Source organism: Mixophyes fleayi, chromosome 1 (genome assembly GCF_038048845.1).
Source record: "Mixophyes fleayi isolate aMixFle1 chromosome 1, aMixFle1.hap1, whole genome shotgun sequence".
NCBI classification, from domain to species: domain Eukaryota; kingdom Metazoa; phylum Chordata; class Amphibia; order Anura; family Limnodynastidae; genus Mixophyes; species Mixophyes fleayi.
Genome location: NC_134402.1, coordinates 354,477,827 through 354,502,075, shown reverse-complemented (window position 1 = coordinate 354,502,075; position 24,249 = coordinate 354,477,827). Strand labels below are relative to the sequence as shown.

At 39.8% G+C, this 24,249-nt stretch overlaps 1 protein-coding gene across 1 annotated transcript in view; it reads left to right on the top strand.

Annotated features, from left to right (window-relative positions):
* DNAH10 (dynein axonemal heavy chain 10) overlaps nucleotides 1-24,249 on the top strand; it is a 145,858-nt gene that overhangs the window by 35,763 nt on the left and 85,846 nt on the right. The window contains exons 18-30 of the mRNA XM_075177193.1: nucleotides 697-904; nucleotides 1,077-1,233; nucleotides 7,281-7,757; nucleotides 9,058-9,216; nucleotides 15,965-16,081; nucleotides 16,234-16,336; nucleotides 17,163-17,341; nucleotides 17,655-17,866; nucleotides 18,729-18,885; nucleotides 19,900-20,133; nucleotides 20,223-20,345; nucleotides 21,937-22,170; nucleotides 23,900-24,123. Coding sequence (XP_075033294.1) covers nucleotides 697-904; nucleotides 1,077-1,233; nucleotides 7,281-7,757; nucleotides 9,058-9,216; nucleotides 15,965-16,081; nucleotides 16,234-16,336; nucleotides 17,163-17,341; nucleotides 17,655-17,866; nucleotides 18,729-18,885; nucleotides 19,900-20,133; nucleotides 20,223-20,345; nucleotides 21,937-22,170; nucleotides 23,900-24,123 — 2,584 coding nt within the window. The remainder of the gene's footprint in view (nucleotides 1-696; nucleotides 905-1,076; nucleotides 1,234-7,280; nucleotides 7,758-9,057; nucleotides 9,217-15,964; nucleotides 16,082-16,233; nucleotides 16,337-17,162; nucleotides 17,342-17,654; nucleotides 17,867-18,728; nucleotides 18,886-19,899; nucleotides 20,134-20,222; nucleotides 20,346-21,936; nucleotides 22,171-23,899; nucleotides 24,124-24,249) is intronic.

Genomic DNA, 24,249 nt, shown 5'->3' with positions numbered 1-24,249 from the left:
ATTTATTTTTACAGGACCCTCTCGCATTGCCGACATTTTCACCATCGGCAATCGTCGGTATTTTATCCATGTCAGTGTAATTTACATGATAGGATTTTGCCTGTTGGTATTTTCGTGTCAGTTGTATTTCTACTGTCGTAAATATGACTACCACCGGTTACCACAAGAGTTCCAAATCTAGGACCACCACAGTTCAGGAGAAACTCTCCATTCATGGCTCCTATACTCCCATGATCCTCCAGAGCTTATAAGCCTGCAGTCTGCATGTAAACAGCTGCAGTTGGTGTTATTGACATTGCTGGTCAGACAAGCTGTGTCGAAAAGCTCCATGGGACCCCTGCTGTTCTACTAGGTGGGTATAATTGTGAGTAATATTTTTCCTGGAGTTCTGTTAATGATATCATACCTCCAATGAGTCTCTTTTAGGGTGCAAAGCTCACAGGCCCTATTTAAATACTGTTATATGGATCATTATCGATTCAGCTCTTCACTGGCTCCTAAATGTAACATAATTGCATACACTCTGTTCATTATTATCATCATCATCATCATCCATTTATATATTATGTTGAACTTTACTTAATATTATGTGTTATTGTTTGTTTAGACTTTATTCATCCTATACCCCATCTAGTCTATTGTTGTACCTGTGTACAACTCTTATTTTGTTATTGCTAACTCATAACTTTTCTTTAGGTGTGAATGAATTCTTTGAATACATAGAAAATGAACGAAATAAGGACATTGAAATTATGGTCAGAAAGTATTCTGCAATTGAGTCAATCCTGACAAAAATAGAAGGTCTTGTGGTAAACACAAACACTGGTAAAAATCCCAAAATGGCTCAATATTATGCTTACTGGGAAAGCAGAGTTTACAACACACTGACAAAGATGGTTATAAAGTAAGTGGAATGTTTGTTTCTTTGGTTTCAGCAAGTAATTATACAAGTCATTATAGTTTTAATGAGTGCTGTTTTCCAATCTGTAATACATCATCGTTGGTCCGGTGTATAAATTGATGCTATCTTAATTATCTCCACAAACTAAATTTTTTTTAAATTGTAATTCAAACAGGAATTTTCAGGCTTTCAACGCTGCTATTCTTGGAGATGTTCCTCTCTTTCAAGTTGAAACAATTCTATCTGCTCCAGAAATAATACTGCATCCTAATTTCAATGAAATTTTCAAATTGATTGTTCAGTGCTACAAGGGATGCCTTGAGACGACAAAGGTACTGCTGGGGATCTGCCATGAGAGTAATAGTGATTGTAGTTTTGATAGGAAAATAAAACATTGGCATCCACTCCTGCCATTTAGATTGTATTCATGCTACATGGACAGCAAATACATTTGTCCATTCAGCTAGATAACTTTGCTCTCATAACATTGCTTTCATGGTTGTCATCATAATGTTAAAAGGAAAGTCCATAAAATCCAACCCTTACTTCCCTTTGGGTCTCAAATGAGGTAAAACAGTTATATGATTTTGGGTGAAAAAGGAGCATTATCCTGAGCTCTATGTTAGTTTTATACAGTTTTTCTTTTTATTATTATTAAAACAACTTCACTACTCTGTCAAGTATGAAAGTGCAAAAATGCAGACCCGCAGTGGAAATGTGTTTTGTTTTTTATGTGTCCCTCACCTGATTTTACGCCAATTCACCAGTTTTTACAGGGAAGCAAAAACATACGTGGGCCCATGTCCGCAGTGTTTGCAGTTGTGCATACTTTAGCATTTTCTGTTGGATCAGAGCTGTTGCCTAGTTGTGCTCACACATTAAAAAAATAGATTTTATTTAGTGAAACAAATTGATTGACGTGAAATTAAAGGGGTAGAGAAAGCACATTTAGGAGGAAATATCTGGTTTGTGGGCAGCAGCAGAGCATGTTTCTCCCTGCAGTAGGATTGTTTTTTATACATCCTTGGAACTGCTGGAAATCCCCCTCCCCTTTTCAGTGCCTATGGTTATGGGCATAGCAAATAATCAGGGTAACCTTGGCTTATGCAGTTCCCTGTTGAAGGGAATATTTTTATTGGCTTGTCAGTTGTCTTACATAATATATTGGGGGATATTCAACTGGCCGCGTTACTGTTAAAAGTAACCCGGTCTGCTAATTATTACCGTTATTACAGTAATAGTGCGCGTAATTACCGTTATTACAGTAATAGTGCGTGTAATTACCGTTATTACAGTAGTTCTAATTCCGGCTTTTTGCTCACAGCTCCCTGAGCTGCGAGCAGAAAGCAGGGTTAAAAATACCGTAATAACAATAATAGTTTTAACCCGGCGGTACTTCGGGGGGAATTTAATTCCCCCCATTGAGTAGATAAGCATATTAATACTAATAAAATATATAATACTCAGCAAACACACCGTTTAGAATATTAACATTAAAAATAATAATCATATTAATAAAAATATCATTACAATTTCAGTGCCATGTACTGTAATATGGCCATATACTGTGCACTGCCATCTTGTGGCAGGCAGTTGGTTATTGGTAGTATCATTTCTGTCTTACAATGCTGGATTGTTACTAGGGATGAGCGGGTTCGGATTGCAGAAATCAGAACAGTGCAGATCCGAGCCTAATCCGAGCACTGTTCGGGGATTCCCCCTGATCGCAAAACTCAAAACGAGGCAAAACCTCATAATCCCACCTTTGGATCTCGCGAGATCCGGATTCATATTAGTCCCCACTGCCCGCCGCCATCTTCACTCGGGCATTGATCAGGGAAGAAGGAGGGTGTGTTAGTGGTGTCCTCTGTCCTGCTCATTCCTGTGGTTCTGTCCTGGTCAGTTCAGTGGTGGTATCCTGTGCTCTGTCCTGCTGAGTCCAGTGGTGCTGTCCTGTGCTCTGTCCTGCTCAGTCCAGTGGTGCTGTCCTGTGCTCTGTCCTGCTCAGTCCAGTGGTGCTGTCCTGTGCTCTGTCCTGCTCAGTCCAGTGGTGGTGTCCTGTGCTCTGTCCTGCTCAGTCCAGTGGTGCTGTCCTGTGCTCTGTCCTGCTCAGTCCAGTGGTGCTGTCCTGTGCTCTGTCCTGCTCAGTCCAGTGGTGGTGCTGCCATAATTCCAGTGGTGCTGTCCAGTGTCCAGTACAGTGGTACTGCTATATAACAAAGTTCACTGATCCTGCAGTATAAGTCCATTGGTACTGCTATATAACAAAATTCACTGATCCTGCAGTATAAGTCCATTGGTACTGCTATATAACAAAATTCACTGATCCTGCAGTATAAGTCCATTGGTACTGCTATATAACAAAATTCACTGATCCTGCAGTATAAGTCCATTGGTACTGCTATATACAAAATTCACTGATCCTGCAGTATAAGTCCAGTGGTACTGCTATATAACAAAATTCACTGATCCTGCAGTATAAGTCCATTGGTACTGCTGTATAACTCCAGTCCAGTGGTACTGTCCTGTTCCGCATATAATTTTTAAAGCCTTTGCCGGGTGTGTGTGGTTTAGGGGTACGCTCTCTTGTGCTGCATATAATGGAGTACAAAAATTTGGAGGATAAAGTAGGGAAAGATCAAGAACCACTTCCTCATAATGCTGAAGCTGCTGCCACTAGTCATGACCTAGACGATGAAATGCCATCAACGTCGTCTGCCAAGGCCGATGCCCAATGTGATAGTAGAGGGCATGTAAAATCCAAAAAGCCAAAGTTCACTAAAATGATCAAAAAAAAGAAATTAAAATCATCTGAGGAGAAACGTAAACTTGCCAATATGCCATTTACGACACGGAGTGGCAAGGAACGGCTTAGGCCCTGGCCCGTGTTCATGACTAGTGGTTCAGCTTCACCCAAGGATCTAAGCCCTCTTCCGCCCCCCACTCTAAAAAATTTAAGAGAGTTAAGCTGTCATCAAAAACACAGCAAACAACTCTGCCTTCTAAAGAGATGGCATCACAAATCCCCAAGGCGAGTCCAAGGGTGTTGGTGGTTGCGAAGCCTGACCTTCCCATCACTGTACGGGAAGAGGTGGCTCCTTCCACCATTTGCAGCACGCCCTCTGCATATGCTGGAAGGATCACCCACAGTGCAGTTACAGATTTGGATAATGAAGGTGTCAATGTTGTACACCAGGAGGAGGATATTGATGTAGCTGGCGCTGAGGAGGGACTTGACGAGGAGGATGTTGATGTGGTTTTCTTAAATGAGGGACCAGGGGGGGAAACAGTTGTTGTCCATGGGATGAAAAAGCCCATCGTCATGCCTGGCCTGAAGACCAATAAATCCACCTCTTCGGTCTGGAATTATTTCTATCCCAGTCCGGACAACAAATGTATTGCCATATGTACCTTATGTAAAGCTACAATAAGCAGGGGTAAGGATCTTGGCCACGTAGGGACATCCTCCCTTATACGTCACCTGAAGAACCTTCATAAATCTGTGTTTAGTTTAGGAACTGTGGCTAGGACCGTCAGCAGTCCAGGGACACCTAAATCCCTTGGTGCCGTTGTATCCACACCAGCAACACCCTCCTCGTCAATTTCCTCCTCGATCTGGATGGGAGATAGTCCTGCAGGCCATGTCACCGGCATGACTGAGTCCTCTTCAATCCAGGATTCTTAGGGAGGATCCTGCAGCGGTACGCCTACTACTGCCGCTGCTGCTGTTGCTGCTGGGAGTCGGTCATCTTCCCAGAGGGGAAGTCGTAAGACCGCTACGTCTTTCACTAAGCAATTGACCGTACAACAGTCGTTTGCCATGACCACGAAGTACGACAGCAGTCACCCTATAGCAAAGCGGATAACTGCAGCCTTGACAGCTATGTTGGTGTTAGACGTGCGTCCGGTGTCCGCCATCAGTGGAGTGGGATTAAGAAGGTTGATGGAGGTATTGTGTCCCCGGTACCAAATCACATCTAGATTCCACTTCACTAGGCAGGCGATACCCGGGATGTACAGAGAAGTACGAAAAAGTGTCCTCAGTGCTCTGAAAAATGCGGTTGTAACCACTGTCCACTTAACCACGAACATGTGGACAAGTGGTTCAGGGCAAACTAAGGACTATATGACTGTGACAGCCCACTGGGTAGATGCATCGCCTTCCGCAGCAACAGCAGCAGCAGCATCAGTAGCGGCATCTCCGAAACGCCTGCTCGTTCCAAGGCAGGCAACGTTGTGTATCACCGGTTTCAGTAAGAGGCACAATGCCGACAACATCTTAGAGAAACTGAGGGAAATCATCTCGCAGTGGCTTACCCCACTTACACTCTCCTGGGGATTTGTGGTGTCGGACAACGCCAGTAACGTGCGGGCATTACATATGGGCAATTTCCAGCACGTGCCATGTTTTGCCCACACAATAAATCTGGTGGTGCAGCATTATCTGAAAAGTGACAGGGGTGTGCAGGATATGCTTGCGGTGGCCCGCAAAATTGCTGGACACTTTCGCCATTCTGCCACTGCCTACCGAAGACTGGAGCACCATCAAAAAAGCCTGCCATCACCTTAAACAAGAGGTTGTGACGCGCTGGAACTCCACCCTCTATATGCTGCAGAGGATGGAGGAGCAGCAAAAGGCCATTCAAGCCTACACAGCCACCTACGACATAGGCAAAGGAGTGGGGATGCGCCTGAGTCAAGCGCAGTGAAGACTGATTTCCGTGTTGTGCAAGGTTCTGCAGCCATTTGAACTTGCCACACGAGAAGTCAGTTCTGACACTGCCAGCTTGAGTCAGGTGATTCCCCTGATCAGGCTGTTGCAGAAGCAGCTGGAGAAAGTGAGGGAGGAGCTGGTAAAGCATTGCAATTCCACAAAGCATGTAGCTCTTGTGGATGAAGCCCTTCGTACGCTTTGCCAGGATCCGAGGGTGGTCACTATTTTAAAGTCAGAGGAATACATTCTGGCCACCGTGCTCGATCCTCGGTTTAAAGCGTATGTTGTGTCTCTGTTTCCGGCGGACACAAGTCTACAGCGGTGCAAAGACCTGCTGATCAGGAGATTGTCATCTGAAGAGGACCGTGACATGCCAACAGCTCCTCCTTCATTTTCTTCCACACCTGTGGCTGCGAGGAAACAGCTGAGATTTCTTAAACGACCGGGGATGCAGAGAACATCTGCTCCGGACTGAAGCACCTGCCAACAATTGCTGACATGTCTACTGTCGCTGCATTGGATACTGTCACCATTGAAAAAATGGTGGAGGATTACTTTGCTGACACCATCCAAGTAGACATGTCAGACAGTCATTACTTGTACTGGCAGGAAAAAAAGGCAGTTTGGAAGCCCCTGTACAAACTGGCTCTATTTTACCTGAGTTGTCCCCCCTCCAGTGTGTACTCCGAAAGAGTTTTTAGTGCAGCGGGGAACCTGGTCAGTGAGCGGCGAAGGAGGTTGCTTCCGCAAAATGTTGAGAAGATGATGTTCATCAAAATGAATTATCAATTCTTCAATGAAGACCAGCAATGGCCTCCAGAGACTACAGAGGGACCTGTGATTGTGGAGTCCAGCGGGGACGAATTGATAATGTGTGAGGATGAGGAAGTACACACTGAAGGGGGCGAGGAATCAGAGGATGAGGATCACATCTTGCCTCAGTAGAGCCAGTTTACTTTGTACAGGGAGAGATGAATAGCTTTTTTTGTGTGGGGGCCCAAACAAACCAATCATTTCAGCCACAGTAGTTTGGTAGGCCCTGTCGCTGAAATGATTGGTTTGTTAAAGTGCGTATGTCCTATTTCACCAACATAAGGGTGGGTGGGAGGGCACGTCTTTTTTTGCCATTATGTGCTCTTTGGGGCCTAGTTTTTAAAATTGCCATCCTGTCTGCCACTGCAGTGCCACTCCTAGATGGGCCACGTGTTTGGGCCGCCCACTTGTGTCGCTTAGCTTAGTCATCTAGCTACCTCGGTGCAACCTTTTGGCCTAAAAACAATATTGTGAGGTGTGAGGTGTTCAGAATAGACTGGAAATGAGTGAAAATTAATGTTATTGAGGTTAATAATAGCGTAGGAGTGAAAACAAACCAAAAAGCAGGATTTTAGCAGTTTTTATGCTTTTTAAAAAAAAAAAATCAGAACCCAAAACCTTGAGGGGGGGTGTTTTGGCAAAACCCATTAGAACCCAAAACCTTAAGGTAATCAGAACCCAAAACCCAAAACACGAAAAGTGACCGGTGCACATCCCTAATTGTTACTCATATTACATATCAACCTTATATAAAATACCTGTTAGCGTATATGTTGCTCAGATTTTCACGTAACAGCTGGAGTGTATTTTGTGATGAATGACAATGCTGTGACCAATACTGTCTACTTTCAGAGTTTTGGACGTTGGATGCATGGAACTTGCATTCTCTGCCCCCCTCAAAAAACAGAGGAAGGTGAACCTGTTATTTACAATTTCTATAGTGAAATTTATCAGAACCCTCAAATCACAGAACAGGCTGTAACTATCAACCAGAACATGCACAAGATTCTCACTTCTCTCATGAAATACCTGAATAGGTGGAAGAGATACAGGCCTCTATGGAAATTGGATAAAGCCATTGTTTTGGAGAAGTTTGCTGCTAGAAAGCCATCCTGTGTCACATATGATGAGAAGTTGCAGTTTTACAGTAGGCTAGCTCAAGAGGTTACACAACAGCCTTTAATTAAAGATGAACAATGTATTAGGCTGTATCTGGGACCTTTAGCCTACACAGTGCAGGAGAATGCAAGGGCATGGGTTAACTCCCTTGGACACCTGCTGAATGACTCCGCCCGCGAGGAGCTCTACAGTCTCCGGGATGAACTGGAGGTATGTGCAGATATTCTCTTCTCCATGAGACCCTCTGTGATAGGTTAAATAATGTATATACTGTAAGTAATTATATTTTCAAGAACATTCTGGAAGTCGACTAAAGACATTTACTGTTACATGTATTAAAAAGTCCTGTATTTTAAAGACACCCCCAAGATTATCATTTGATATTGAATCCTATAGTATACACTGGTTTAGACAAGCATATTCCCAGTTTAAATGAAATAACATATGTGGGATTATTTGCAAGATGGGTTTACTTTCTGCTTCTAACCCTCAATTTATTACTTAATTGAAGTTTTCCAAATTGTGAGCATGCAAGTAATAATATTGTGTAATCACTTATGTGCAAATATTTTTTTACTCAAATATTACCCTAAATAGTTATTCAATTTGTATATATTTCTGATCACATTCACCTAACTGTTTTTTCAACTGTTAACTATGATCTTAAATCTCTTTTAACACATCTTATTTTGAAGATTAATTCCATCCAAAATATTTAGCTCTGAAGATAGTTCATGAGGTTAACATTAAATACAGAGTTGTACTTACCTGGGGTTGCACCATTCTCCCAGACTGCCAGGGTCTTTGAAGCCTTAATTAGTCCAGCACTGGTCTCACCCTTGCTTCCTATGTTGCCCTGATACAAACAGGCAGCAGTGTTGTTAATGTCACTCTTGTGAACGTTTGTGAAAGGGAAGTTTACACTGGATAACAGTCAAACCAGAATAGGTAGTAAGTAGGTGACTGGCACTATACTGTTGAAAGCTGCAGAGACCCGAGAGTTTAGGAGAATGGTCCACCTTGAGTAAATTTAAAACTTTTTTTTTTTAGGTTTACTTAATGTACTCTACAGAAAGTAAATGTTACATTTTGGGCAGAGTTCTTCTTTAAATAAGGTTTGAATTCAAGGACAATTAAGAGTGTGATTAAATAATCCTATACGTGAACTACACACAGATTTGATTTATTGCTAATGATTGTTTTGAAAATTGTTGCTTAACTGGTGAAATTAAAAAATCAAAAACTAAAAGTGTTGTTTTAAGCAGTTTAATTTTGGGAATATAAGGAAATTATGTCACTTCAAATTGCTGAAAGTGAAAATGCTGTATTTTAAACCTCCGGTTGTGTACTTTTTGTTTACTATTGTGTACCAGTGACTTGTTTAAACCTTTATATAAACTGAATTTCTAAAACAAAAGTGAGGTGCAGATAAAATATACTTTGGACATTTTTTATGTTTCAGTTTGTTTTATATTTCATAGCTAACATTTGAAGCGTTTCTGTATTCTAGAAGCTGTCTATAAATCTAATGCGAACTCCAGACACACTTGAAGATCTCAAATTTGTACTTGCCACCATTGCAGACATTAGAGATATGTCTCTAATGGTTGAAATGCGAATTCAGGATATCCAGGAGAGATACCGAACTCTGACAATGTATAACATTGAGGTGAGTGAAGGCTACAAGAATATGACTGACACTCAGTACAGCATAGTAATATAGCAAGTGCAATGTTGTAGTTTAGCAAACTATTATCTTATTACATTTTTGTTAAGTTTAGCACATGTTGAATTAATTTTTTACATCAAGTACTTCACTGTCAAAATATGCAAAATATTTATTTAAATCAGTGCAGGATCTCTTATCCGGAAGCCTATTATCCAGAAATTTCTGAAAACCAAAATGAAAAAACAATTACTTGACTGCTGTTTCTTCTTTTATAATGCAATACAAGAAGTGATCACCAAGTGTCCTCTCCTACAGGCACTTTGAGGAGCACTGCTAAGCAATTTGATGAGAAGGGTAATGCTTGGTGCAGTGTGAGGAATGGCTACAGTAATTTTTAAATGTTATTCAGTTTAATTCTCATTCTTCCAATTGGTCTATACTGTGACCATGACAGGGGCAAACGCAGGATTTTTATAGGCTATTTTCCAAATGTTTGATTTTGTAAAAAAACCAAAAACAACACAAAACAATAACAAACTTGCTGCAATAAACCGGCAACAGACTCTCTTTGTAGTGAAAATGTTTAACTGTAAATAAGAAGTTTGGTTGAGCCACAGAGCATAAGACCTTAATCTAATAACAACTGGTTCAGAATCAGCTACTGAGAGGCGCTTGCTCCACTGTTTCTACTTGCTTGTTTTATTCCCAGTTTTCAGTTAATTTGAAACTGATCATGTAATTTTTGTGAAACCCCGGTAATTCTAACTTATTTTAATTTTTTAAGTTTAATTTTAATTTAAAAACAAACAAACAAACAAAAAAACATGGCCTACGATGGGCTTCAGAGACTTTTGGCGGTTATAAGGGCAGGGGAGATTTTCCCAAATGTACAGCATGAGAATGACATGAAGAGAAGTGGTACTGTGCAGTGTATACATGTATAGCATGGAAGTGACATAAATAGATATGGTACAGTGCAGTGTCCACATATTCAGCATAGAAAAGCAATTCGAAATGGCATGCAAAACAGAAATTAGGCAGTAGTGCTGTATTCAGATATGAAAACTAGAATTAGAACAGTAAAATGTACATAAATGTAATAAAATGTTACATAAAAAATGAGACAAAGTAAGCTGTACATTAATGTACAAAACTAATATTTATCTCCATTCATACCCAATTAAAATAAAACAATTAAGATTAGTTTTATAGTTACTTACCCAGTTAGTAACTATACCCAATTTTCTGCTGTACTTCAGACTGCAGATAATATCAGGTTATTTACCTTCTGTATTTTTTATGTCAGACAAACACTAGAGAACTAAATGCTAAACTGTAAAAATAATACACTAGTGATAAAAGCAATGGTGGCCATTTTGTTGAGGCCAATGTTCATGATGCAGATGCTCATAGAAATGTGTCCTAGGCTGTAGACAATGTGTTGTAGTCAATTTAATATACCTACTAACTGGGAGGTTTCATGATAGAAAACTGGGTTTCTTGGTAACTGGAAACCCCCTAAGTGCGTCCCTGCATGGGGATATAAAGGGTAGTTTAAACTATGTACCTAAGGAGTATGGACACTTTTCTGCACAGTGATGACTAGGGCATCAGTATTTCTTGCAAGTATAGAGATTTCTTTATTTTTACTTGGTATGATTTTAACCCCTTTACCGTTGATGCAGTAGTTCAATGTAACTTTGAGCACACTCTGTTGAGCGAGTGCCGATTTGGCACATCTACAGTCACAGGAGTCAGGGAACACACCTGGTAAAGGACCCCAGTCACTTTCAACATAGGTAGTAACCGGGAGTTCCCTGTGCCATTAGTGCCTTCCAGTGCATCTCAGGAGGCCCCAGACTGCGATCGGAGTGCAGCTTAAGCAAATAGAGACGCGACATCACTGAATTTAATCACTTTCCACTTCAAGGTATAGAGATGTCTGTAAAATGGTCAGTAAATACCAGAGCCTGCCCGTATGAGTACGGGAGCTCCGGAAAGTCCGAAACGTGGGGACAGGTATCTTTGCGGTTTACTCACTAGGGACAGGACGTGTGATTTTTTTTTTTTCTTTGGACAGTGGCTATGTCTGGACTGTACTCTAGGGCAGTTGTTCCCCAAACCCAGTCCTCAGAGACCCCTAACAGTACATGTTTTCCATATCTCCTTGCTGGAGCACAGGTGTATTCATTACTGACTGACATATTTTGAAAGATCCACAGGAGGTACTAATTATTTCACTTGTGACCTGGAAAACCTGCACTGTTAGGGGTACTTGAGAACCGTGTTCGGGAAACACTGCCCTAGAGAGATCAGCAGAGCCTCTTCTTCTAGGTCCCCTAAAATAAGAAAGTGTTGAAAAATAGGGCTATCTTTCTCTTTTCTGCATTGGAGCAGATAGTAAGAGATATCATATATATATATATATATATATATATATATATATATATATATATATATATAATATTTTTGCTAGATTGTGAACTACAGAGCTTTTAACGTAAGGGGAACATTTCCAGAGCTAAGTCTGGTGGAGGTACTGTATTTCTTCCAAGTGTCAGGCTAAATGGCTAAGTGGACACGTGCCTCAGACACACATGTGCAGCATGTGAGGCTGAGGACCACACTGTATATGCCTGTAAAATTATTTGGGTAAAAGAGATATCTTTATTTCTGCGACCAGGGGAAGAAAGGTGTTTGTTTTTTCTTTGCTAGAGGAGATGCATGATTTTTGAGGTATATATCTGATACAATAAGCCTTTGTAGAGGAAGTCTTTTGTGTATCGTGATGTAGGGAAATGACTTGTTTGGGGTTTTTTACCTTTCTTTGGAAATGTGTAATCTGCGACTTTCTGAAGAAAGGACCCATGTTAATCTCATGTTATTTAGACCTTTTGATGTGTTAGGGTCTAACACCTGAATGCACAGGAAGGTTTAATTAGGCTTTTGTTAAATTTCATGTGTCCAACATAAGATGTACGAAATCACAGCAAGTTTTAGGATATCACAGATAAGTGTAAATATTGTTAGCTTTGCATTGCATGTAAATCCATGTTTGGGTAAACAAATTGTATCCTGGTTCTAAAATTAGCTCAGACTTCAGTGGGCTGGCTTACACAGTGAGGCTGTGTTAAATTCTGTATAAAAAACACTGATATGTATTGAAAATTATTCTTCTCGTTCCATCTGACCTGCTACCCGGTACCTTCAACCAGGGTGAGCAAATTAACATCACTTGCTTCAAAGACCTGCTTGGAAACTTCTCTATTCCTGTGACCTACAGATTAGACCCAAAATCTAATCTGTTTCCGGCTGTTTCGGAGGTTTGGACCCAGCATCCAGTACCACTGCTCTGCCCGCCACCCAGCAGCTCTGGCCAGTGTGATAGGCCAGGGGAATCCATCCACAGCAACCCTGATCTATAGGAAGAGGTCAGCAGTACCAGCCCAGGTACACCAGTAACGGGGTACACTCGCAGCATCAGTTATCCAGAAGAAACCCAGTTCTGGATGCCAGTAAAGGAGTTCAGTGGTGGCAGCATTTGTAAGCCCCTCCTTATGTGATGAGAGGGCGCATTTGGGATAACAAAAGGGAACGGTGGCAAAGTAAGCCCAGCTGGTTCCCAGCAACAACAAACAGGGTGGCATAGGCGGTCCATCTTGTCACACATAGTAGTAGGTTAATTGGCTGCTATCAAATCGACCCTAGTCTATCTCTCTGTCTGTGTGTGTGTATGTTAGGAAGTTTAGATGGTAATCTCCAATGGGACAGGGACTGATGTAAGTGAGCTGTCTGTACAGCACTTCGGAAGTAGTGGTGCTATATAAATAGCTGATGATGATGACTCAGTCCTTTCACCCCAATAGACTATTAGCCAGAGCTCCTTAAATCCTGTTAGAAATAGGCAGATGAACTTCAAGAGGATTTACATTTGGAGGATCCCTTACATTTACAGGAAGGCCTTTCCAAAACACAGGGAGTAGAGTTTTTAATGCAGGCTGTGAGACAAGCCCTTAATTTTAAGGATTTTAAGGTTGCTGATGTTTCTCTATTTAAAAGGAAGAAGAAACAGTCATATTTTCTTTTTCTTCCTCTCCTCATTTTGTTGACTTACTAAGTAAAGCTTGGACAATTTGAGACATAATGTCCTGGTTTTCCACAATAAAGACACAAGTTTTCTTGAAGTCGTGTTCCCTTCTCTCATTGAAACTACTTTTGTGAAATGTGTCTAGTTGCATGGGTTCAGACTCACATTCCTTAGTGGATTTGATCTCAGAATTCCCATAGTAGTTTGAAGTTGTTGGTTCACGATAACTGGAATATGTGCAGGCTAAGGCCCTCCTTTCTTGTCGTCTCTCGATCAATCGTGCATCAATGCGAATGCAATGTTTGATGAAAAGTTCAAGTTAACTTGGTGCCTCTGCTCAGACTAATTCATCTTTAATGGTCTCAGAAAGTCCCTTACGGTAGACAGCTGCACCTCAGAATTCAAAGTAGTGTCAAGGACCTATCTTCGAAAATCTGCAGTATTTTCCACAACCGACATAATTTCAATAATGTTTTTCAGCAGTATCTTTCCGGTTCGGATCGTCAAAGGAAGTTATCACATTTCTCTAATATTGTGCTACAAGTCTCGATATAGGGATAAGCTCATGCAAGGGCGGTGTCCTTAAGTAGCAAAAGCAAACACCAGACCGTTGATTTATCAGACTGGAAATGGGACTCATTTAGTTGGAAATGCAACTGGCATTGATAAATCTGCAAAACTTTTGATGGTCCCCTCCAAACTGAGCTGGTGGGAGAGGGAGAGCAGCTGGGGATGGCGATGTTACAGGCACTTGTGGTGACCTGTTCTTCAACTCTGCGATATGTTCCTCATGTTGAGACAGTCTAATTAGAAATTCCTGGAAACCACTATGTGCGCTACAAGCCTTTTGTGAGACAACTTGAATTTCTTGCTTGACGTTGGATTTGAGAGCCAAAAAACAGTTCTTCAGGAATTTCAGCTCCGCCTGGTATTCAATTAGCATGGTGGTTAAACTTGCCACGTGCTGCTTAATAGGTATATCTTCGGCGGGATCCATTTTAAGGCTTGAGGATCCTGTAACAATACTGGTGGTATTATCTGAAGCCCAATAGCCGAGTAGATATCCAGCGAGTATTCAAACGTTTGCCGGGTCGGTACACAAGCAGGTAGTCACTGATGCAAGGAAGTGTAGCAGGAACTGCGCAAGCAGAATACTTAAGAGCATGTCTGATCCAGGAAGTGCCTATTATAGGCCCAAACAGGAAACAAGATCCAAGATGGTTTCTCCTTGATGCCATTCTGGCCATCTTGGATAAGAGCAAATCTAGGGTAAGTTACAAATACAGAGACCTCTAGTGGTCGGAGATGCAAATATCAGAGTAGTTCCTTACAATACATTTTTAAGAGGACTGTTATGCTTACTAAGCCTTCCAGTTGAATCAAATTTTGATACCGTCTTTAAAGAGCATTTCCTCTTCTGATGAAGAGGGTTACCTCACTTTTTTTGGATGCAGTTTGTGCCCTGAAGCTCTAATAAGGTAGGACATCAGTTGTTAGGAAGACAGAAAGTTTATTAGTCCAATATGATGCTCAAAAGATGGGTTGGCCAATTTCTAAATGAACCTATGCCAGATGGATTACTTTGGTTACATGTCAATCATATATTGGTTCAGGAAAACTGATTCTAGAAAATATTAATGCTCATTCTGCCAGATTTCGAGTGTCTCCTGGGTGGCATGGCATGGAGCCTTGGCAGAGCAGCTGTGCAGTCAGCTACCTGGTTCTCTGTCCATGCATTCGCAAAATGTTACTGGTTTAATGTTTTTGCATCCAATGAGGCTAGTTTTGAAAGGAAAGTTTTGCACAAAAATATTTCAAAGTGAAGCTATTGTACAGCTCTATCTGGATGTAAAAGAATTCTGGTACAATACACAAACAATAAGTGGTGGAAGTGGGGGTGTGTACGGTGGTATGCCATACTACCACTTCTCCTACATTAATTGAAAAACTATCAAATTACATTCATTTACATTCCCATTACCTATTTCATACCGCCACTTCTAAAGTTCCATGACGCTACTTCCAAAAACAGTGGAGGAGACTTTCTTACTATGTTGCAAGTATAGAGAAATTCTAGTCTGTAAAATTCAAATAGAATTTTAGCTACAGTGTCCCCCAAATGGAATCGGAGATATGGATTTAACAAGTAAAAAAATCCTCTTTTCCCCCCATTACTTTCCTTAGAGAAGAATAGAGGATAGAAGCTGTGTGTCATTTCTGATCAGCTTTCCTGTGAGGTGAAGCCCGCCAAGGACGAGATTAAATCCATGTCTCTGATTCCTTTTGGGGGACACTGCTATCATGGGGTATAAACCTGGCTCGCAGGAACTGTGCACTTAGGAGTTAACAAACTTAAAACAGAAGCTAAAATTCTATGCTGGACCTCCCAGCCACCCATTAGACAGGTCTCCACTACCCATGTTTGCCCCTAGAGTGATGCTGCAGCAGTAGTAGCCCTCACCTGACCATTGTCCTGGTCACCGCAGTTCCTGTGCTTGCTCCATAGTGTATGGCAGTTACCGCCACGTAATGGACAGCATTACATGACATTAATTAATTAGTAACTGACTGAATTTCTATAATTATACAATTCCAAACTGTATTTATGCAGCATCTGGAATACACAAGTTATAATCCCCACAATGTTACTTTTATCTCTAGTTTGAAGAAGAAGAGAAAATTTTAGCGGAGAGCATAACGCACATCTGGGAAGATCTGTTTCAGGAATCAAAGCAGGTGGATCGCAGTCTTGGAAAAGTAAAAAAGACATTCACCCAGGTGATTATAGTACAAAGTATATTTCCAGCACTAAATTAATATATAATTTTATCAGACTATATTTTCTAATAATATATAGGAACAGATATAATATACATACACATGAATAATATAAATACAAAAGTATGTTTTACATTTTCTTCTTTTCATAGATCACAAAAGATCAAATTGAGTCCTATAAGAAAGAGTTGTCACAGTTTGCAGACTTATTTCGTATAGAAGGACCTGGCGCTGTTGGAGATGATCTAGACAAAGGTACAATATAATACAACCCATAAATTATGTAATGTGAAATTACGGGAAAGGTAGTGGGCAAAACCACAAAGGCCTCATATGTTACAAGGAAGCCACATGTTACCTTTACAGAGAAGCACCAGATATTATTACATGATTACCAGTGTGTTATATACGCAGAGTTATCACGCAGCCTATACGGCAGGTTGACCTACATTAGGAGAGTGAAGCTGGTGAGAAGTCAATGTCTACAACTGTTACATGAGTCTTTAGGAAGGGGGCAAAGAGGGGAAATCACTATCATTAAAAGAGTCATCTGTGCCTCTTAAAGCTAGTAGACATTACAATTAATTTACTAGAAATTTGGATTATTAGATGGACCTTTTTATATTGAAGCCATACCAAACCATATAATAAACTGTGCTCCGTTTTTAATGTTTAGTTCTAACATATAATTACTAAAAACGAAACAGAGGTGACCTCCATCACCTTAGAGCTGACAGAGTATTTTGGCACAGGGAGGAGAGGACAGACTGGCACAACACACTGCATGGTAATGATTAATCTCATTACCACCCTTCCTCCATCCCGACTCCTCCTCTGAAAAAGCGCGTGTCCGGATGCAAATATGGAGGAGAGAGTAGAAATGCACTGCTATTTCCTACTTATTTGCATTAATACATAGACCCCAAAATTACTAAATATTATAAATAATTAATAGAAAATGTGCTGGGTAAGATTAAATGGAATCACCTTTGAGTAATTTTAAAACATATTTGTTGATAACTTTAGGGACATTTCTGCTAATTAGACAAATAAATAAACTGTGTTATATGGATGCTTACAGGTTTGCAGATCCTTGCTTTATATGAAAAAGAACTGTTAATATATGAAAAGAACCGCCAGGAGTTGGCCAATGCTGAAAAACTTTTTGATCTACCTATAACCATGTATTCTGAACTCTTACAAGTGCAAAAGGAAATGAAGGGTTTGCGACAAGTATATGATATCTACAGTGCGCAAAAGGTTTGTTAGTATGAACAGCAACTCTGTCTTATGTTATTCTTTGTCCATGGTAAAAAAAATTTTTAACTTTCCTTTATTAATTTTAAAGAAAGACAAAATAAAATTAAATATAGTTAGCTACTGTACAATGGTACATTGCATTATTAAATATATATCGGTTATAACCTGAAATCCAACATATATTTGAAAGTTTTTATATGTGCTGAAATGAAAACTAGATAGTGGTATAGGAAATGAAGTTGATGACCTACAACTTCTTTATGAGTTATATCTTTCCCTGAAGTAACTAAAGTATTTGTTACTTTTCCCTTAGCTTGCCAAAGAAGAATGGTCACAGACACTCTGGGCAAATTTAAATGTTCAGATTCTCCAAGACGGAATCGATGGCTTTCTCAAGACATTCAGAAAGCTCCCAAAAGAAATCCGCAGTCTGCCAGTGGCCTTTTATCTAGAATCCAAAATGAAAGAGTTTAAAGACTCTATTCCTTTACTTCTTGATCTAAAGAATGAAGCACTGAGGGACAGGTTTGAACCTATATTTAAGCTTTAATGTTACAATAGTACAGTGTGTATGTATTTGTATATGATTATTATTCATGCAGCATTGCTTGTATAAAGTTGCACTTTATAATTGGCTAGACGTTTATTAATGTAAACAATACAATCATTAGCAAATGCGACATATCTATTGAGAAGGATGCTTTAGAATTTCCTGAACACCATGACATGCAGAAAAGTTGGGGATTATTGATGGGACCATAGATTGACATTTACAAAAGGTAGGTAGCAATTGTGGCAAAGAACTGACCCAAGTTGCTTGTGAAGATACCGGGGTTATCTGGCCCAATTATAGCAATTTTGCGCTGACTGGCCACCCAGGGGTGCCTTACTGTGCCAGGGAAGCCTACACACTACCTTCTAGGGTTCTTATAGTGACTCAGGCAAATGCAGTTAGAAAAGTACAACTGTACATTTATTTTAATAAAAACAGCAACTAGAATACTATATACAAACAGCAAATAGATGCAGGCAGGTTTACAATGTTATCTGCCCCTTACCCCACTAGCTTAAGGAGCTTCAGTCACCTGGATATCCTGACTTGCAGAATCCAAGTTCCATGATGTTCTTCTGAGCTGCAGATGTACCAGCAGGATGCTCAGTCCAGCAGAAAATTAGACCTAAACGCTGAATTTCTTCCCAGGATCAAATCTAAAAGACAGACAATCCAATTGACAGACAATCCAATCCAAAAATGTTTGCTTTCACTAGTCTTTAGGCTTTTTATTAAAGACCACCTATTTCCCATTAGTATGTCTATCTTCTTGTACTGAGCGAACAGACTTCATGACATTACTTAACTCTTCAAAATAACTTTTTTGTCTTGCAGGCATTGGAAAGACTTAATGGCCAAAACAGGGACAAGTTTTGAAATGAACCCCGATACTTTCACCTTGGAAAACATGTTTGCCATGGAGTTACACAAGTATGCAGATGTCATCAGTGAGATTGTAGGTTCAGCAGCTAAGGAACTTAGCATAGAGAAGGTAAGGTACATAGGTCAGGTTTTTTAACACATGGGTACTTGGGCACAATCTTTACATGTAAAGTTAAGATGATAGAAGGGAGAGCATTGTTATGAAAGAAACATTCAAATACATTAATGGTCTTGTAAGACCTAAATTGGCTCTCCCCACAGTGCCTCTAATGTTTTAACATGCTCTAACATAAACGTAACATAAACTTAAATGACACTGACATCTAAGCTCATGTTAAGGCATACTACTCTTATACTAAAAATAAATAAATTAATGAGTACAATAAAAATAAGAAAGGGCAAAAAACATGGACACAAACATTCATGATTCAGTTTATTATGGCCTTGTAAACCAACTACGATTATTGTAAAGCACACATGTTCAGTATCAATGTTAGAACCCACAGAATAAATTTAGGGATATATTTATGGGGTTGCTCTACTTAAAAGAAACATCAGAATCATAGTCAAGTGCATTCTTTATCCATTTTCCCCATATGATTCATTAGAAATGATAAAATAAAGTGATTTTATTAACTTGCTGTTAAATCATTTCTTCTGAAGCCAAATTCCCCCCTCCCCCTCCCCTGGTAGCTTAACCACTTCCACTACTAGGCAAGTTAAGTTTACAGCAAAAATAGATGAGAGGTAATAAATATTTACCAGACAATTTTAGAAAACGTATGAATGCCACAGGGACAGATATTCAAGTGCCCTCAGCAGAGAGATGGTTGTGTGACTATTTACTGTGGTCAGAAGTACCTTCTTTACACTGATAACATGATGGTGCAGCAAATTTACCAACAGAAATGATAGCTAATATTTTGTTTAATTTTTACAGACATTCCAAATGACTTGCGTATTACAACCCTTACCCTGTTCTGTTTACATTGCAACAATGTATTTTAATGTGCTAACAGTGAAAATGATGAAAACCTGAACTAGGAATGTGAATTATAATTTTAAATCTATTTTTCTTCAAATTGTTTAACTAGATGTGCTTTGTCCTTATTTCTGTAAACAGGGTGTTAAAGAAATCATAGACACTTGGGAAAATATGAAATTTACTGTACAGAAATATATAAAGGGCACTCAAGACCGTGGCAATATATTGGGATCTGTCGATGATATTCTGCAAATACTCGATGACAATGCTATGAACCTACAAAGTATCTCTGGCAGTCGGTTTGTTGGACCTTTCCTAAATACCGTTCAACAGTGGGAAAAAACGCTCTCTCTATTTGGAGAAGTTATTGAAGTAAATGCAGTAATCATATTTTTTTTTCTATTTTTATCACTTTACTTTTGTGCATAAGTCTTACTAGCACTTTGTTGTCCGGTTTACAGGTGTGGATGGTTGTGCAACGAAAATGGATGTATTTGGAGAGCATTTTTATTGGAGGAGATATCAGATCTCAGTTACCCGATGAGGCAAAAAAGTTTGACAACATTGATAAAATATTTAAAAGGGCAAGTATTATTTTCTCTTGTAGTAATAGGGATACATGGGATATTTATACATTTACTAATACTTTTCAACACTATATTTATATTAGCGGTACACTAATTATACCATTTGCCTTTCTCTAATGTAAATTGATGTACAATAATATTCTTGTTGCAGGAATGTTCCCAACTTCTGTTAATCTGATAGAAAATATGCTTACTTACCATTGTCCTAGTCTCTGCACCATATCCTCATTATGGCAAAGAGCGGGATGGTTTAGACAAGAGGGGCTCAGAGCAAAGACGAGAGGCCCCGCTATTGTTTTTATTGTACATATATACTTTCATGCCCATATATACAGAATTAAACTGTTAGTCAAAAATCAACTCAGTATAGACATTATGGGAAAATATTGTGAATAACAAACACTAACATGCCCACCATATACAGCCTGTATCCAGTAAAACCGTTCCATGCCCACACCATACAGTCAAATATTCACCATTTGCACCCTTGTGCCCTGTATATCAGCCTCTTGCCCACCACTGTCCAACGCACACAATTTACCACCCTGTACTGCTGTATCCACTAAATCAACGTCATGCATCAGTAGCTGTCTACTACTTGGTAATGACAGCTCTCGATGCCCAGGGCCATCTTAACAACATTATGGGCACCCGGGCAAAGCAGTTCACCGGGGCCCCTAGATATAGATATAGATATATAGATGTATACAGAGACAGATATAGATATAGATATATAGAGATAGAGATAGATAGATGTACTTGCTCAGTGACCCTTGTAGGTTTTTTTGCAGGTTTTTTTCTTTTGCAGGATTATTTATTCTCATTAAGAGCCATGCCTGTGGGGCCCCCTTGCCCGTGGGGCCCCCAGGCAACTGCCCATCGTGCCCAATGGAAAAGATGGCCCTGCCGATGCCCTTTAATTTTTTGACCACAACTAGCCCAGTGCTACCCTTAGGAATCAGCTACTAGAATTAAAATAAATTAGAGGTTTTCCATGGGGTAGGGGAATTGTGGCCCCAGGCATTTCCCTCACTACCTTCACCAAACGGCAGCCCTGTGTATTAATCTTCATGCAGTACAACAATTAATGCAAGAAATGAGTCTGACATCATTGCTGGGGATCTCTAGGCTGTCGTGGGGTATAAGCATACACAGTTGCCACATCTGAAGTACACATTTTGATATGCGTCTCAACATATTAATGTGAATATTCTTTTTTAAGTACGTTTTTTCCCTTTATGTTCTGAATGCATATGCATCCAATTCTAAATGACACCCAGAACCCACAAAAGTACACAACCCTAATTTTGCTCAAATGCTGTAAAGAAATGTAGCAATAAAACTATGTATAGCACACACACTTTCTTCTACCATACACAGTTGAGCTATTTTATTTTTAGCAAAACTGGATTTCATTTGAAATTTATGATTATAGTTGTGGCATTGATATGTTTTTCCTTGAGTCACATGTAGTACAAGTTGCTTAAGAGGAACAACCACAAATATACTGTCCAGCCACCTGTTGTGTACTTTAGTAAATTATACTGAAGAAATATAAAATAAATAATTTGCTAAACTTCTTTTACAGGTAATGTCAGAAACTGTGAAAGATCCAGTTATAAAGCGATGCTGTCAAGCCTCAAATCGACTGTTTGATTTACAAAACCTAAGTGAGAGTCTTGAGAAATGTCAGAAAAGTTTGAATGATTACCTTGACTCCAAGAGGAATGCTTTCCCTCGATTCTTCTTTATATCAGATGATGAGCTGCTCAGTATATTGGGAAGCAGTGATCCCACTTGTGTACAGGAACACATCATCAAGGTGATATTTTTTCACATGTTAGGACTTAAACACAGCATATATTACAGGCGTTCTTTATTACACATAGAAATTGTAATATTACTGCAATAATGACATTGTGTTATATCTGCGATGAAAACTAAATACATAAACTATATGGACAAAAGCATTTGGCCACACCTGTTAATTATTGAATTTAGGTGTTTCAATCAGACCTGTTGCCAGAGGTGTATAAAATCAAGCACCTAGCCATGCAGTCTCCATTTGCAAACATTTGTGATACAAAATGGGTCGTTCTGAAGAGCTCAGTGAGTTCAAACATGGGGCTGTGGCAACTGTAAGTGATGTTATTAGAAAGTGGAAGCGTTTAGGAACAACAGCAACTCAGCCACGAAAGACCACATAAAATCACAGAGCGGGTCAACGACTGGTAAGGCACATGGTGCGTAAAGTTGCCAACGCTCTGCTGATTGCATAACTGAATTGTTCCGACCTTCCACTGGCATTAATGTAAGCATAAAAACTGTGCAACAGGAGCTTAATGGAATGGGTTTCCATTGCCGAGCAAGATAAATACCAAGCATCGGATGGAGTGGTGTAAAGCACACAGACACTGGACTGTGGAGCAGTGGAAATGTGTTCTGTGAAATGACGAATCACGCTTCTCTGTTTGATAGTAAAATGGGCAATTCTGGGTTTGGCGGATCCTAGAAGAATGTTACCTGCCTGACTGCATTATGCCAACTGTGACGTTTGGTGGAGGATGGATAATGGTATGGGACTGTTTTTCATGGTTTGAGCTAGGCCCCTTATCTCCAGTGAAAGGCAATCTTAATGATTCAGCATACCAAGTCATTTTGGACAATGCTATGCTTCCAATTTTGTGGCAACAGTTTGAGGAAGGTCCTTTTCTATTCCAACATGACTGTGCCCCAGTGCACAAAGCAAGGACTACAAAGACATGGCTTGAGGAGTTCGGTGTAGAAGAACTTGACTGGCCCACACAGAGACATGACCTCAACCCCATCGAACACCTTTGGGATGAGCTGGAACGGAGATTGCGATCTATACCTACTCGTCCAAGATCAGTGCCTGACCTCATAAATGCTCTACAGAATGAATGGGCACAAATTCCTACAGAAACACTCCAACATCTTGTGGAAACTGTTATCGCTGCAAAAAGGGGACCAACTCCATAAGTATATGTATTTGAATACAATGTCATTACAGTACCTGTTGGTGTAATGGTCAAGTGTCTTAATACTTTTGTCCATATAGTGTGTATATATAAATGTATGAATCAAAATTTTTGGAAAGAAAAGGGAAATCTGCTTGTAGGTTTAATTGTATGTCACTGATCAGTAGTTTTATAAAATGTAATCTTATATGCCATGTGATATGATATAGCTCAACTTGAATTTTCCAATAATATACTGTAGATTAAAACATTCACAATTTGTAGGATTTTGATGCTAATGACAGTGCAATCTGCAAAATTTGTGTCATCGTGAATAAAATGTGTACTTGCACTTTTAGGATATCAGGATAGTTTGCACAATGCTAAATCTGCAGGCATCACCTGAAATATTTACATGGAGATCATTGGCTCCAGGGACAGCTTGATAATCAGTGAGCTGTACGGTGTTACTGTATGTGATTAATATTTATTTGAAGGGTATATTAATGTCTTTTACAATAGAGATTACATTTATAGTTAACCAGTTTCTAAACATAACCTGCCTTATTGCAGATGTATGATAACATTGCATCTCTGAAGTTTCAAGCTGGAGATACTGGGGAAATGATGGCGACAGGCATGATCTCAGCTGAAGGAGAGGTGATGGCTTTCCGCCAGCCTATAGCAGCTGAAGGTCGTGTGGAGGATTGGATGACTGCTGTATTGCAGGAAATGCGGAGAACCAACAGACTCATTACTAAGGAGGCTATATTTAGATACTGTGAAGATAACATCAGGTAGCTTATATATCAAAGTTGTGTTCATTATCATATAATTTTATTTCTTGTGGAGTTCAGAGCCCAAGCTTCCTGTCATTCACTGAACCTACTAACCGTACTACATATAAAAAAAGTCTGTCATTT